Source organism: Pipistrellus hanaki (genome assembly GCF_964339955.1).
Source record: "Pipistrellus hanaki genome assembly, contig: scaffold_53, whole genome shotgun sequence".
Lineage (NCBI taxonomy): Eukaryota > Metazoa > Chordata > Mammalia > Chiroptera > Vespertilionidae > Pipistrellus > Pipistrellus hanaki.
Window position 1 is genome coordinate 216,953 of NW_028182281.1, and position 14,249 is coordinate 231,201.

General features: G+C 65.9%; 2 protein-coding genes across 10 annotated transcripts in view; both read left to right on the top strand.

Annotated features, from left to right (window-relative positions):
* Positions 1–14,249, top strand: part of LSP1 (lymphocyte specific protein 1) — a 39,784-nt gene that overhangs the window by 14,767 nt on the left and 10,768 nt on the right. For 5 of the 8 annotated variants that reach the window (XM_084907302.1, XM_084907303.1, XM_084907307.1 and 2 more), the window contains exons 2-10: positions 7,385–7,522; positions 9,731–9,853; positions 11,564–11,747; positions 12,107–12,199; positions 12,415–12,458; positions 12,618–12,699; positions 13,510–13,644; positions 13,912–13,989; positions 14,141–14,243. In XM_084907302.1, the coding sequence (XP_084763428.1) occupies positions 7,385–7,522; positions 9,731–9,853; positions 11,564–11,747; positions 12,107–12,199; positions 12,415–12,458; positions 12,618–12,699; positions 13,510–13,644; positions 13,912–13,989; positions 14,141–14,230 (967 nt within the window). In that variant the 3' untranslated portion in view covers positions 14,231–14,243. The remainder of the gene's footprint in view (positions 1–7,384; positions 7,523–9,730; positions 9,854–11,563; positions 11,748–12,106; positions 12,200–12,414; positions 12,459–12,617; positions 12,700–13,509; positions 13,645–13,911; positions 13,990–14,140; positions 14,244–14,249) is intronic. The other 3 variants (XM_084907304.1, XM_084907306.1, XM_084907305.1) reach the window with 2 other exon arrangements.
* Positions 8,339–9,483, top strand: LOC311616085 (uncharacterized protein; the record flags this gene model as incomplete). 2 transcript variants are annotated; one of them, XM_084907311.1, is made up of 3 exons in its annotated part: positions 8,339–8,616; positions 8,737–8,901; positions 8,982–9,483. In XM_084907311.1, the coding sequence occupies exons 1-3, from the start codon at positions 8,354–8,356 to the stop codon at positions 9,481–9,483; spliced, it is 930 nt and encodes a 309-aa protein (XP_084763437.1). In that variant the 5' UTR covers positions 8,339–8,353. The 2 variants fall into 2 exon arrangements, with proteins under 2 accessions (XP_084763437.1, XP_084763436.1); XM_084907310.1 differs by having other exon boundaries at positions 8,379–8,616; positions 8,697–8,901.

Sequence of the window (14,249 nt, forward strand, 5' to 3'; positions counted from 1 at the left end):
GGGGGCGGCTGCTCCGGCAAGGGAGGGACCTTCCCTCCGGGCTGTTTGGGTAGAAGCGGGTGGGGGGTCCGCAGGCCAGTGGGAGCCCTTTGGACTGCGGTTTGGAGGTAAGGGGGCTTGGGCAGGCTCAGGCAGTGGTCACCCCAACAGGATTTCAGAGCCTGGTCCCCAGAACCCACATGGGTCCCACGCAGGCCGCCCGCCACGGATATGGGGGAAGGTTTCGGCAGGAACCAAAGGCCAGGTGCATTGTGGGGGCTCAGGGGACTGTCTCCTGGGAGGGACTCGGCGCCCCGGAGTCCGGGATGAGGTCTTGCTTGTCCCTGAGGGCAGCTCAGGGGCGGCGGACAGGATGTGGGCGAGCGGGATACATAGAGCAGGTGCCCCCTGACACCGCTGCCTCCCCAGGGTGCCCCTGTGAGAGGTGCAGGGGCTGCGGGTGCAGGTGCCTCCAGCCTGGGCTCTGGAAACATGGGGCGAGGTATGGGTGCGGGTTCCTGTCCGTCTCCAGGCCGCGGCCCCTCAGAATGCCTCCCAGATGCCCGAACGCCCATCGGCTGCCCCTTCCTGTCCACATTGGGTCCCCTGTCCTCCCAGATGGGTCACAGGCCCAGGTAATGCTCAGAGGACTCCCTCTGCCAACCGAGGCCCAGAGCAGGGCCTCCTCCGTGGCCCCGGAGTGACCCAAGGGCATGGGGTGAGGGGGTCAGCACCCCCGCCCCCCCAGCTCTCCTGGCAGACGCTCACCTGCAGGGCCCGGAGGAAATCCCACCTGCACCTGGGGCCCAGACAGAGGTCTGGAGGAGGGATTTGAGGACCTTAACGAGATTATGAGCAGGTGGTTCATCTCGGGTGTCATGGGGGGAGAGGGGAGCCTGGGCTGGGGCAGCAGCTCCCACGGAGAGGGTTCAGGCCAGGAGACAGGGGAGGGGGGCCTTCCCAGACAGAATGGAGCCACCATAGGCCGACGGGGTTAAGGCCCAGGTGAGGCGAAGGCCGGGGCATGACCGGAGGCTGAGGCCGAGGCCCCCCTCCGTGGTGCTCTCCGGGGGCTGGCCAGGAAAGACTTGCAGAAGGGGGCTCTGGGCAGGGCAACCCCCCAAACAAGAGGCTCCCACGGGCTGCCTGCTGGGAAGACGAGGGGGGGCGGTGCTGGGCGGAGGGACCCCAGAGCCCCACAGAGACCACCCGGGTTGATGTCCCTGTTGGTGGGAAGAGGCCCATAAACAGGTAGTTGAGCCCCCTCTGTAGGCGTTGGTCGAAGGTCACCCCGCCCGCCGCCCCTGGGGGCTGGGAAGGAGCTGAGGCTCGTGACCCTCCTCTGGGAGGCTCCCCAACAACCAGAGATGGGGTCCCCTTTGTCTGCAGCCTCTCTCCCACAAGCTTAGGGCTCCCTGAGGAGCCTGGGCTGGGGACTTGGACGGGCTCCAGCCCGGGCCCAGCTCTGAGGAGCAGCCTGTGCAGACCGGGCTGTGGGGTGCCATCATGCTGGCTGTGGGGAAGCCTGCTCTGCAGACAGGGGTCCCCTCCAGAAGGCTTCTCAGAGCTGGCCCTCCAGGGCCAGGAGGGACGTGGTGTGGGGCGTGACAGGCCTGCCCCTATGGATGGAGCTCCAGCCTCCTCCTGGCCCAGGGCGCCCCCCCCCCCAGCCCCCTCTCCCCGGCAGCTGCCTTGGGGAAGCTGGAGTGGGCCTGTCAGGACGGTCACCTGGCTGAGGTCAAGGCCCCTCGTTACTGACCAGGAGCTAGAGGCCAGGCCTGGGGTCTGATCTGGGAAGAAGGGGTCAGGGACCCCACATCCCTGCCACGGCCCAGCTCCTGTCCACCCTGGAGCCTCCCTGCACCCCTCCCTCCCGGGGTGACCGAGGGATGGCTGGCCTGGCGTGGCCCTGCGGTCCCCTGCGCTCAGCCCTCCCTCCACCCCACGCCCTCCTCACGTCCCCCTCCAATCACCATCCACCCAGGCCCCTCCCTGCTCAGAGCCTTCCGTGACCCGGAGTTCTCAGCTCACAGGATCTGCCTAGAATCTTCCCAAATCCTGAGCCGCCCTGGCCCCAGGATCCTGCCCTGCCCTGGGAGTGACTGCAATTGGGGTGGGGGGGTGGGGGGAAGTCAGGAGGAGCTGGCAGCTCCGGGCCTCACAGGTGGGGACACTGAGGTAGGCCCAGGGGCGGTGGGACCATGGCTGTCCAGGGACCCACTGGGCGGCCTCAATCTGCCTGGAGACGCGTGGGGGAGCAGAGAGCCCAGCGGGAGGAGCCGGCCTGCCGGGGCCCCAGGCCTTCCCGCTCCTGGGGCCTCACCCCAGAGCTCTGCCCCCCTCCCCTGCAGTCCCTCCCCACAGACCCTCTCCAGGGGCCCCAGGCACCCCTGCTCTGCAAGCCCCAGCTCAACCCTGCGCCTCCCCCAACTCCCCCCGCCCCCGGCTCCCAGGGTGTGTGTATGTTGGAGGGGGGGGAGCAGGCATCTGGGCCTGTCCCTTCTCCTCTCATCCCTCTGGGCCTCCTTCCAGCACGCTCACCTGTGTGAGCATGCCACCTGCAGCCAGCTCCACCCGGGTGGGGCGGGGGGGCCGGGACCTCTGCCCGTCTCCCCAAGGCAGCCCCTCCTGCCTCAGCACCCGGGCTCTGCGGAGTCTGGGGGCTCCTGTGCTTTAGTTCTCCCCACTCCCTGGCCACACACCCCTGCTCAGCTCTCAGACCCCCTTCCCCAGGTGGCGGGAGGTGGGGAGCACCCAGCAGGGTATCTGCCCGGCCCCTGAGGCTGCAGTCACCCGACAGGGTCGCCGGGCCCAGCCCAGCCAGGAGGGAGAGGGCACCCTCAGCGAGGTGCTGCTAGGGAGGCAGCTGGAGCAGCGCCAGGGGAGCGGGGTGGGTCCCAGCAGCTGCCGCGGTGCCCACGCCCCCTGCCTAGGGCACCTCGAGCTCCTGTGCCCCACCTGCCACCCACCTGCCCTGCCCCCTCGCTGGCTCAGAGCTCTGCTCCCCCACCACCACCACAGCTGCCCCTGCCATGATGAGGGACAGTCAGCCTCCGGGGAAGTGCCAGGCCTGCAGACCCCTCCCCAGCGGCCAGGGCCAGGACCCTGCATGGCACAACCGGAGAGGGGCACCGGGATGGCAGGGTGCAGCGCTGCCCTCCCCATGCTCCCCGAGAGGGCCTGCCCTCCCCTCCGCTCCGCGCGGTGGAGGTGGTTGCTGCCTCCACCCCAGAAGCCAGCCCTGAGAGGGCCTCTCAGAGGGTCATTTCCCTTCACTCCGTCCCTTCCCTCGTGACCCGTCATGCAGTGTCCACTCCAGTCCCTGGCGTGGGAGACCCCAAGGGGGCAGCCCACCTCCCTGAGCCCCCCAGCACCCTCAGCCCATGGAGCCAGGGGCCTTGTGGCCAGGAGGTCCCTGTGGGCCTGAAGAAGTTCCTATTTGGTAGGTCTAGACTGGCGTGCCCCCCCAGCCAAGCCCCAGCCTCTCCCAGGACTCAGCAGGCCTTGGCCTCAGAGAGGCAGGGGGCAGCCCACTGGCCGCCTGCAGGGGGCAGAGTCGAGACAGGACCAGGGCCTGAAGCCCCTTGTGGAACCAGCCCTGCGGGCAGGAGAGGAAGGAGAGAGGGAGGGGGCAGGACAGCTGGGAGGGCCAGGCCTGGCTCAGAACTGGCACCATCAGCAGTTGGTGGGGACTGGGGGCTGTGGAGGAGGGAGGGGGGCCGTGCTTTGAGTTGGGGCCCAGTAGGCAATGGACCCGGCCGGCAGCGCCAACCCCTGAACCGAGAGACCCCCCTCCCTCCGACCCAGAGCCTCCAGCCCGAGGGCCTCAATCTGTGCAGGCGGGAGGGGCCGGCCCGCGGTGGAGCCTGCCTGGGAGGGAGGCCAAGCCCGCTCCCGCGCCCCCCGGGCTGAACCCTGGGCCTCCAGCGCGGAGCCAGCACAGACACAGGAAATCGCCTAATTGCATCTGCTCGGAACAGCAAATCCCTCGCAGCTGCAGCGGCTGAGCTGGGGCCACAGGCGGCCGGCTGTCGCCAGCGTCCTGACAGCTCCGCTGAGCGTGCCAAGGGGTCTGGGCCTCTGGCCGGGGGCGCCGTTCCCAGGCCAGGGCCCCCCACCCCACCCCAAGAGAGCCACCCCCACCTCAGTTCCCAGAACTGGGCCCAGCTGTGGATCAGCGAGGGGCTGAGGTCATGGGAGGGGCCAGGAGGGCCCGCATTACTCACATCCTGGGGCTGAGGAGAGGGGGAGGAGGCGGGCGGGGGAAGGGGCCCAGCAGGCTCCTCGTTCTTGGGCTGCTGGGTCAGGGGCTGGGGCTGGGGTGGCTTCTCCCAGCTTGGGGCTTCGGGAAGACACGGGGAGACCCCTACCCTGCCCCCTCATTCTGCCCCTCAGGAAGGCCCGGGGTCCCAGGGATGGCAGGAATGGGTGACCCCTGAAGGGGCCTCAGGGAGGATGTTCCCAGCAAATGAGGCTTGGCCTCTCCCAGGGCCGTTGTCAGGGCGACGGCAGGCAAACAGTAAACAGTGCTGGGACCTGCCCCTCTGTGCTCACCTTGTTCCCACGTCTGATCTGCACATGCACGTGTGTGTGTGTGTGTGTGTGTGTGTGTACACAGCGAGGGGGCCTGGGCCCAATGGGGAGTGTGGCTCTGTGTCTACGTGAGCCTGTGTGCAGGGCTCATGGAGAACATGTGTGTCTGTGTGGGGCTCATGGAAAACGTGTGAGTGTGTGTGTGGCTCATGGAGACCATGTGAGTGTGTGGGGAGCTCATGGAGAACGTGTGAGTGTGTGTGGGATTCATGGAGAATGTGTGAGTGTGTGTGGGATTCATGGAGAATGTGTGAGTGTGTGTGGGGCTCATGGAGAACATGTGTGTGTGAGTATGTGTGGGTCATGGAGAACATGTGAGTGTGTGTGTGGTTCATGGAGAATGTGTGAGTGTGTGTGTGGTTCATGGAGACCGTGTGGTCTGTGTGGGGCTCATGGAGAATATGTGTGTGTGAGTGTGTGTGGTTCATGGAGAATGTGTGAGTCTGTGTGGGGTTCATGGAGACTGTGTGAGTCTGTGTGGACTGTGTGTGGTACATGGAGGACGTGTGAGTGTGTGTGTGTGTGTGTGTGTGTGTGGTTCATAGAGACCGTGTGGTCTGTGTGTGTGGTTCATGGAGAACGTGTGAGTGTGTGTGGGGTTCATGGAGGACGTGTGAGTGTGTGTGTGTGGGGCTCATGGAGAATGTGTGAGTCTGTGTGTGGTTCATGGAGGACGTATGAGTGTGTGGGGCTCATGGAGAATGTGTGAGTCTGTGTGTGGTTCATGGAGGACGTGTGAGTGTGTGGGGGGCTCATGGATAACATGTGAGTCTGTGTGTGGTTCATGGAGAATGTGTGAGTGTGTGTGTGGTTCATGGAGAACGTGTGAGTGTGTGTGTGTGTGTGGTTCATGGAGAACGTGTGAGTGTGTGTGTGTGGTTCATGGAGAACATGTGAGTGTGTGTGTGGTTCATGGAGACCGTATGGTCTGTGTGTGTGGTTCATGGAGACCGTGTGAGTGTGGGGGGGGCTCATGGAGAACATGTGAGTCTGTGTGTGGTACATGGAGAACGTGTGAGTGTGTGTGAGGCTCATGGAGAACGTGTGAGTGTGTGGGACTCATGGAGAACGTGTGTGTGTGTGTGTGTGTGTGTGTGTGTGTGTGTGTGGCTCGAGAACATGTGGGTCTGTGTGTGGTTCATGGAGACCGTGTGATCTGTGTGCGAGGCAGCCTGGCCATGTGTGTGCTAGGAGCTGAGCACAGGCCTGCTCAGGACACATGGCCAGAGGGGTGAGCCCAGACCTCAGACACGGTGTGGCCTCTGTGCCCTCAGAGCTGGGTGCACAGGTCTGGGGTGCAGGAGAAGGACCGGTGAGAGGGCCTTGCACACCCCACCTGGGCCCCTGCACCCCCAAACAGCACACACTGGCCACAGCCCCGCAGCACAAATGCCTGTGGTGCAGCTTAGACCCAGAGAGGGGAGCAAAGGGGCCGTCTCACCCCTCCCAGTGTCCTCCTGGGGTGCCCCAGCCAGGGAAGCCCCCCACCACCATTTGGAGGGGCTGCTGGTTTGCACAGAGGAGAGGAACCCGGGACGCCAGCTCCCCAACAGCCCCAAGGGCGCCCCAGGCTCTGTTGTGCACACAGAAAGCCTGCAGCCCCCTCCCAGGCCTGAGCGGGGGACGGGAGGGGGGCTGGCGGGCCAGGCGCCATGTGATGGGGCCAGGTGTGGGGAATCAGGGGCTCCCTGAGGCCCTGGGCGGGAGTGTGGGAGGCGGGCGGATGGGGGTGCGGAGGCCAGAATCCCACGGCTGCAGGGGGAGTGGGCCCCTGAGCCGAGGCTGTGGAGGGCCTGGCTTTTGTCTCAGAGGCTCCAAGGAGACTTAGGAGAGATTAGATCACGCTGGCAGCGGAGGCCCAGGGGCGGAGGCCCCAAGATAGCGAGCTGAGAGCTGCGGGGTCAGGCAGCGGACACGGGCAGGAGGGGCTGGGACCCCAGGCGTTGGGGGGGCAGTGCGCCCTGCAGAAGTGGGGACCCAGGGCCCCCTGGGCTGCAGGGGAACAGGGTGGGGGGGCAGGGCCCTGACAGCTGAACACAGGCTTGAGGTCTGCTGGGCCAGGGCAGAGGTGGTGGGTGTTGCCCCGAGTGAGGGGCAACTTTTTTGTGCCTGGCCGGCGGCAGGCCTCAGTTTCCCAGAACTGTGTGTGTGTGTGTGGTTCATGGAGAACTTGAAACTTTGAAACAACCCGGAGAGACTCAATGCCAAGGAGGGGCTCAGAGGGGTGGGGTGATCTTGGTGAGCGGACCCTGGGGGGCCCTGTCTGTGGGGTCAGGCCCAGGCTGGAGACACCCACTTCTCCGAACCTTGGGCCCTGGATGGGCCACTTTCCTCCCAGTCAGCATGCTCCTGGGGAGCAGGAAGGAGCCCCCCGCATGGTGCTCAATGGGACGAGGTGGCTGCCTAGTGGGTTCTGCCCTGCCAGGCCCGGCCCAGCATGGCAGTGCCCGGTTGGCGAGGCCTAACTAGCCCCCGGACCCAGGAAGGGCCATGGCAGGGCTGTGCGGTGGCCAAAGCCAGCTCTCCGGACCCCAGGACCCCTGTCCACATCCTCCCTCCCTGCCTGGGGTCACAGCCACACTGCCTGTAGCTGGTTTTGCTCAGGCCAGGGATCCAGGCTGGACCCCAGGCCCTGCCACCACCAAAGCCCACACAGATGCACCTCCCTCCAGCCGAGGGCACCTTCTCCACCAGCTCCTGTGGCCTCGGCCTTCAAGATGGGGAAACTGAGGCCTGGGGAGGGCCGGGGCCATCCTGTGTGGGGAGGAGGTGGGAGCCGTGGGCCGAGGGGTGACCATCTCTGTGTCCCCAGGCTCGCCACCCAGTGGAGCCGGGAAGACGAGGAGGAGGCTGCCCGGGAGCGGCGTCGGCGGGAGCGAGACCAGCAGCAGAGGGACCGGGACCAGGATGGAGGCAGCCCAGCCCCGGAGCCCCCCGAGCAGGAGACACTGTAAGCTGCCCCGTGGCGGGCCCGGCCTGCACCCCAGGCAGAGGGGCCGCGGTGGTGGGGCTCTGTCCTGGGGTCCCTCGGCGGTGAGATCGGGGGACCAGGCCCAGAGCAGCAGCAATGCTGTGGGGTGTTCGGGGCGAGGGGCTTTCCAGCCTCGGCGCCAGCAGAGCCTGCCGGACGCCTGACCAGAGTCACGCACAGCCCCCCTCCCGGGGCGCGGGCTCTGGCCAGCTCCAGTGGTCCCGGCCCTGCTTGGACTGGTTCTGACCCCAGCTGCACGGCCCGGGGCCCCCAGCCCCCCGCCTATACTCCCCGCTGCCGATGACTCACACACGCCGAGTCCAACTTGGCCGGCCCCGGGCCCAGGAGGCCTCCCCGGCTGGGCTGGGCTGGGCTGTTTTTCCAATATCGCCCCCTTTCCCAGGCCTGTTTTGTTCCATTTTCTCCGAGTCAGCAGCTCTGGGCGGGGTGGGGTCCTGCAGCGGTCACAGCCTCCGGGCCAGGTTCTAGCAGAGCTGCCAGAGGCTGGGGGCAGGGGAGCCGGCCTGCAAAGGGGAACGGGGTGCCGAGGCTCCCCCTGCACCCAGGGAAGTAGCCAGGCAGGGTCCTGGGGCACAGCTAGCAGGACAGAGGGACACTGGTTACCCACACGCAGAGACACCGGCTGAGGGGCACACAGCCCAGGTCTCAGGGAGCCCCAGAACAAAGGGGGGAACACAGCCCAGCTCTCAGGGAGCCCCAGACCAAAGGGAGGGGGACACAGCCCAGCCCTCAGAGAGCCGCAGACCAAAGTGGGGCCCACAGCCCAGGTCTCAGGGAGCCCCAGACCAAATGGGGGACACAGCCCAGGTCTCAGGGACCCCCAGACCAAATGGGGGACACAGCCCAGGTCTCAGGGACCCCCAGAACAAAGGGGGGACACAGCCCAGCCCCCAGAGAGCCCCAGAACAAAGGGGGGACACAGCCCAGCTCTCAGGGAGCCGCAGACCAAAGGGAGGGGGACACAGCCCAGCCCACAGAGAGCCGCAGACCAAAGGGGGGAACACAGCCCAGCTCACAGGGAGCCCCAGACCAAAGTGGGGCCCACAGCCCAGGTCTCAGGGAGCCCCAGACCAAATGGGGGACACAGCCCAGGTCTCAGGGACCCCCAGACCAAATGGGGGACACAGCCCAGGTCTCAGGGACCCCCAGAACAAAGGGGGGACACAGCCCAGCCCCCAGAGAGCCCCAGAACAAAGGGGGGACACAGCCCAGCTCTCAGGGAGCCGCAGACCAAAGGGAGGGGGACACAGCCCAGCCCACAGAGAGCCGCAGACCAAAGGGGGGAACACAGCCCAGCTCACAGGGAGCCCCAGACCAAAGTGGGGCCCACAGCCCAGGTCTCAGGGAGCCCCAGACCAAATGGGGGACACAGCCCAGGTCTCAGGGACCCCCAGAACAAAGGGGGGACACAGCCCAGCCCCCAGAGAGCCCCAGAACAAAGGGGGGACACAGCCCAGCTCTCAGGGAGCCGCAGACCAAAGGGAGGGGGACACAGCCCAGCCCTCAGAGAGCCGCAGACCAAAGTGGGGGACACAGCCCAGCCCTCAGGGAGCCCCAGAACAAAGGGGGGACACAGCCCAGGTCTCAGGGAGCCCCAGAACAAAGGGGGGACACAGCCCAGCCCCCAGAGAGCCCCAGACCAAAGTGGGGGACACAGCCCAGGTCTCAGGGACCCCCAGACCAAAGCGGGGGACACAGCCCAGCCCTCAGAGAGCCGCAGACCAAAGGGAGGGGGACTCAGCCCAGCTCACAGGGAGCCCCAGACCAAAGTGGGGCCCACAGCCCAGGTCTCAGGGAGCTCCAGACCAAAGTGGGGGACACAGCCCAGGTCTCAGGGACCCCCAGACCAAAGTGGGGGACACAGCCCAGGTCTCAGGGACCCCCAGACCAAAGCGGGGGAAACAAAATCCAGTTTTTAGGGAACTGTAAACTCATGGGGTAGAGACAGCCCTGACTTGGGTGACAGACTCAATGGGGTGAGGTGCTCCAGACTGTGGGGGACACAGCCCAGCTCTCAGGGACACTGTGACATTGTGTGGACTGGCCCGGCCACGTGGAGTGCCTCCGTGGCACAGGGTCCGAGTGGGAGGGGTGCGGGTGGAGGTCGCCTGCCTGCACCCTGGCCCAGCTCGGCCTCTCTGCTCTCCCCCCCACCCCTCCCTGCAGGCTGAAGGCCTCGGAGGCCCCAGAACCGGAGGAGGACGAGGGGTTCGGCGACTGGGCCCAGAAGTCGGAGCTGCGGCAGCCCCTGCGGGGAGAGAGCCCGGAGGGGGTGCAGGAGGAGGCCAGGCAAGCAGGGGTTAACGCCGGGAGAGAGAGGCCTCCGGCGGGCTCTGCGGGCCCCTCAGCACATGCCTGAGCCGGAGCCAGAGCCCTCTGCTCCCCTTCCCCGCCGCCCCCGAGAAGGCCCCACGGCGGGCGGGGGAGCGGGGAGCGGGAGGAAGGGAAGGAGACGGCCCGGCGGCGGCGAGGGGCCGGGGAGCGGTGAGGAAATCTCATTCCTGGGCTCCCCAGGGCCCTGGGCCCCAGCCAGACCAGCTGCGGCCGCGGTGTTGCCACATCAGCACACATCTGCAGCCCACTTACGTAATGGAGCCCTGGCCCCACTGCCCTTCCTCCCGCGGGGCTGGCGGGCCTCCATTCCCACGGAGGGGAGCAGGTATTTCCAGATGTGCGGCCCCGAGCAGGCCAGGGGACACGCTTTCCAGATGTGCGGACGTGTCTGCCGGTTTGAACCGGATCGGGGGGCGGGGGTGGGGGCCCAGGGCTGGGGGCTGTTCCCCCAGCTTGCCCCCCTCCCCAGTCCAGGCTCTGAGCTGTTCTCTGAGCCAGGCAGGCTGTGCCCAAGGCGCCCCCCCATCTCTCTCCCCATGTGCTCGGGGTCCCAGTTCTGCTCAGAAGCTCCAACCGGGGGACAGGGTCTCCCTTTGCCCCAGTGTCACCCGAACCCCAGCTCTCCCCGGCCCTCCAGGCAGCCCCGAGCTGAGGCTGAGAACCCTTAGTGGCTCAGCCAGTATTTCCCGTCCCTACAAGCACTCTCCCTCACTTCAGGAGTTCCCGCCTAGCTGGGGGGCCATGGTCCTGACTCAGCCCCCTACCCACCATCCTCTTCAGGCCCCCCAGTGCTCCCCATCTGCCCCTGTAAGTTGGGGCACACTCTGCATTTCTGAGCTGGGGCCGGGGTCTGCAGGACGGCCACAGCGGGCTCCTTCCCGCCCGGCCAGCAGCAGGCCAGCATTCTCAACAGCAGGGGGCACTTTGACTCTTTGGTAGAAACCGTAGAACCCGGGCTCTCCTCCCTGCACCCCCACCCCTGCGGCCGCCACGCTGCTGCTGAATGAGCCTTCTGTGTGCCTGCCGCCGGCTGGACCCCGGCCCAACCTGGGTGGTGGGTCTGGGTCTTGCTTGGCACCAACACCAAGGGGCCTGAAATCATGGAAAATTCGAGACTTTCCCACCTTCTTCTCCAGGTTCAGTCCCTCTCAAATGCAGAGCAACTGGCTGCCAGCAGGCTGCCCACCCCCCACACCCGCCCCCGCCCACCCCGTGGCCAGCTCAGTCAGCCCCCTCCTCAGATGCGTCCTAGCTGGGGCCTGCCCTTGCCTGTCCACCAGCTGTCCACCCCCCAGGCCACCCCAGACCCACCTCACTCTGCAACAGCCTTCTCCCCAAGGCCCACGGCTGCACTCCGAGGAGGGCAGCTTCAGCCGCAGGGGACTGGCCAGCCTAGGCTCCAGGGTGGGCGAGGAGACACAGGACACGAGGCAGGGTCTGTCCAGAGAGTCTGAGCCCAGGTGGGGCCTCAGCGTGGGGTGGCCCTCTGAGGGGCTGGGGCAGTCAGGGCTGTTTCTCAAGGGCCCAGGGAGAGAGGCTGCACACCCTTCACCCCAGGGCCTGGGTCCCGGGCATCCTTGGCCAGACAAGGAAACTGAGCTTGGGAAGTGGGAAGGAAGCCATCAAATGGCCGCTGGCCAGCCTGCGTCCCTCTTCCTCCCACAGGCCCTGTGGACCCCAGGATGGTGATGAGCTGTGTCCTGCCAGGGTCTCCCTGGAGGAGCTGCATCTGCACCCCAACTCTGAGGCCCAGGAGGGGCCAGGGCCGGAGCAGGCAGAGCCCGAGGACCCAGAGGAGACGGGCCGGGGCAGCCCGGGCCCAGCAGAGGAGGCCGAGGAGGCCGAGGAGGTGATGGTGGTGTCCCTCAGGGTCGGGTTGTGTTCGTCTCTGCTGCCTGCTCACTCCGTGGCTGGTCCCACAAGCCGCCCCTGTGTGCTCAGGATGCCAGTTCTGCTAGAGAGCCGGCAGTGTGTAGCCCCCACATTCTCCACATTCTCAGGGGTTGGGGGAGGGGGGGGCTCGGAGACTCTGTGTGGTCAGTCCTGCTGCAGAAAATTCCAGAACCAAAGCATGTCAGGGCTGGGGAGGATCTGAGGCCCAGGCAGGGGAGGGAGCTGCCCCGGCAGGTTCCACAGGGGGTGGAGGGGTAGGGGGGTGCACAAGGGGTGCTCATCCGGGTCCCATAAGCTCAGGGGTTTTGTTTCCAGCACCAACAATGGCAGCGGCCCGGAGCGCCCAGCCCCTTGCTCCTGGAGGAGACCACCGAGCCGAGCTCGCCTCCCCTCAGCCCCAGCACCAAAGTAGGTCAAGCTCTAAGCGCTGCCTCTCCCTCCTCCCAGCCCCATCAGCCCCAACAGGGAGCACTCTTGCTCTTTCTCTGCCGTCCCCGGGCCCTGCCCTCCTCCCCCCCGCCCCCCACACCACCACACCCAGCATCCCGGGAGCACCATCAGGCAGGGGTAGAGGGTGGGCCTTGCTCGGCTCCCAAGGCTCATGTCTCTGTCGCCCTGCACAGCTCCTGGACAGAACCGAGTCCCTGAGCCGCTCCATCAAGAAGAGGTGTGTACCCCAACGGCTTCCCAGGCCGGGACTTGAGGTTCTCCAAGGGAGGTCGAGGGGGGTGGAGACCGGGGGCCTGAGAGAGCTCTCCTAGGGCTCAGGGTAGGGTTGCAAGCCTAGTGAGGTGACACCAGGTGTGACCCTTCTCCCACCCTCCAGCAACAGCGTGAAGAGGTCCCAGCCAGCCCTGCCCATCTCCAAGATTGATGACCGGCTGGAGCAGTACACCCAGGCCATCGAGGTAGGCCCAGCCATCCTGCTCTGCTGGGTCTCCACTCTGTTCATCCACCTCATTCACCCAATACCCCTCCATCCAACCAACCCCCCTCCATCCAACCAACACCTCCATCCAACCAACATCCCTCCATCCAACCAACACCCCTCCATCCAACTAACACCTCTATCCAACCAACACCCCTCCACCCAACCAATACCCCTCCATCCAACCAACACCTCCATCCAACCAACACCCCTCCACCCAACCAACACCCCTCCACCCAACCAACACCCCTCCACTCAACCAACACCCCTCCAACCAACACCTCCATCCAACCAACACTCCTCCACCCAACCAACACCCCTCCACCCAACACCCTTCCATCCAACCAACCCCTCCATCCAACCAACACCTCTCCATCCAACCATCACCCTTCTATCCAACCTACACCTCCATCCAACCAACACCCCTCCATCCAACCAACACCTCCATCCAACCAACATCTCTCCACCCAACCAACACCCCTCTATCATGCCAACACCCTTCCATTCATCCCATGCCCTTCCAGCCTTATGCCCTGAGCAGTGTGAGGACAGCCTAGGTCTGTCTCATGTCCCACCTTGTCACCTGTGCTCTACAGAACAAGGGAGCTTCAAAGCACACTGCCTAGAGGAGCACACATCTTGTCAGAGCCCTGCTCCTGCCCTAGGTTGGGGATGCGCCGCTGGGGAAAAGCAGAGACACAGAGGGTGGCCCCTGCGTGCTCCCCGGGCTCTCCGAGGGGTCCCACGTGGCTCTCCACTAACATGGCATCGGACTCTGTCTCCTCTGCAGACTGCTGGCCGGAACGCCAAGCTAACTCGCCAGCCCTCCATCGAGCTGCCCAGCATGGCCGTGGCAAGCACCAAGAGCCTGTGGGAGACGGGAGAGGTGCAGGCTCAGTCTGTGGCCAAGAGCCCCTCCTGCAAGGTAGGAGCCCTCCCCGGTGAGGCCGTCCAGGTGGAGACCACCCAGGTCGGCCCTGAGCGTGGAAGGTGGCGGGGAGAAGATTGCTTGGCGGAGTGAAGGCAGAAGGTGCAGGCCACCCTTCCCTGCCTCTACCGGGCTCTCGGCCCTCTTGCAGGCAGCAAGCAGGCAGGCCCGCCTGGCCAGGTAGGGCCAGGCTGGAGAGAAGGGCCCAGGGCTTCGGCCCCAGTTGGCTGTCTGCAGTGGTGACGTGTCCTCCTTCCACCCCAGGACATCGTGGCTGGAGACATGAGCAAGAAAAGCCTCTGGGAGCACAAAGGAGGCTCCAAGACCTCGTCGACCGTTAAGGTAGAGTCTGTAGGTCATGGTGGCGGGGAAAGCAGGTCCGCAGGCGAGAGCCACGAGGGACCATCCTGAGTGCGTCCAGGAGGGCTTCCCAGAGGCAGTGGCCTCTCCCTTCGGCCCTCTCACCTTTGCTCTTGGATTCCTGCCCCGACAGAGCACCCCCTCCGGGAAGAGGTACAAGTTTGTGGCCACCGGACACGGGAAGTACGAGAAGGTGCTGATGGATGAGGGCTCGGGGCCCTAAGCCTTCCCTCTCGGTGAGT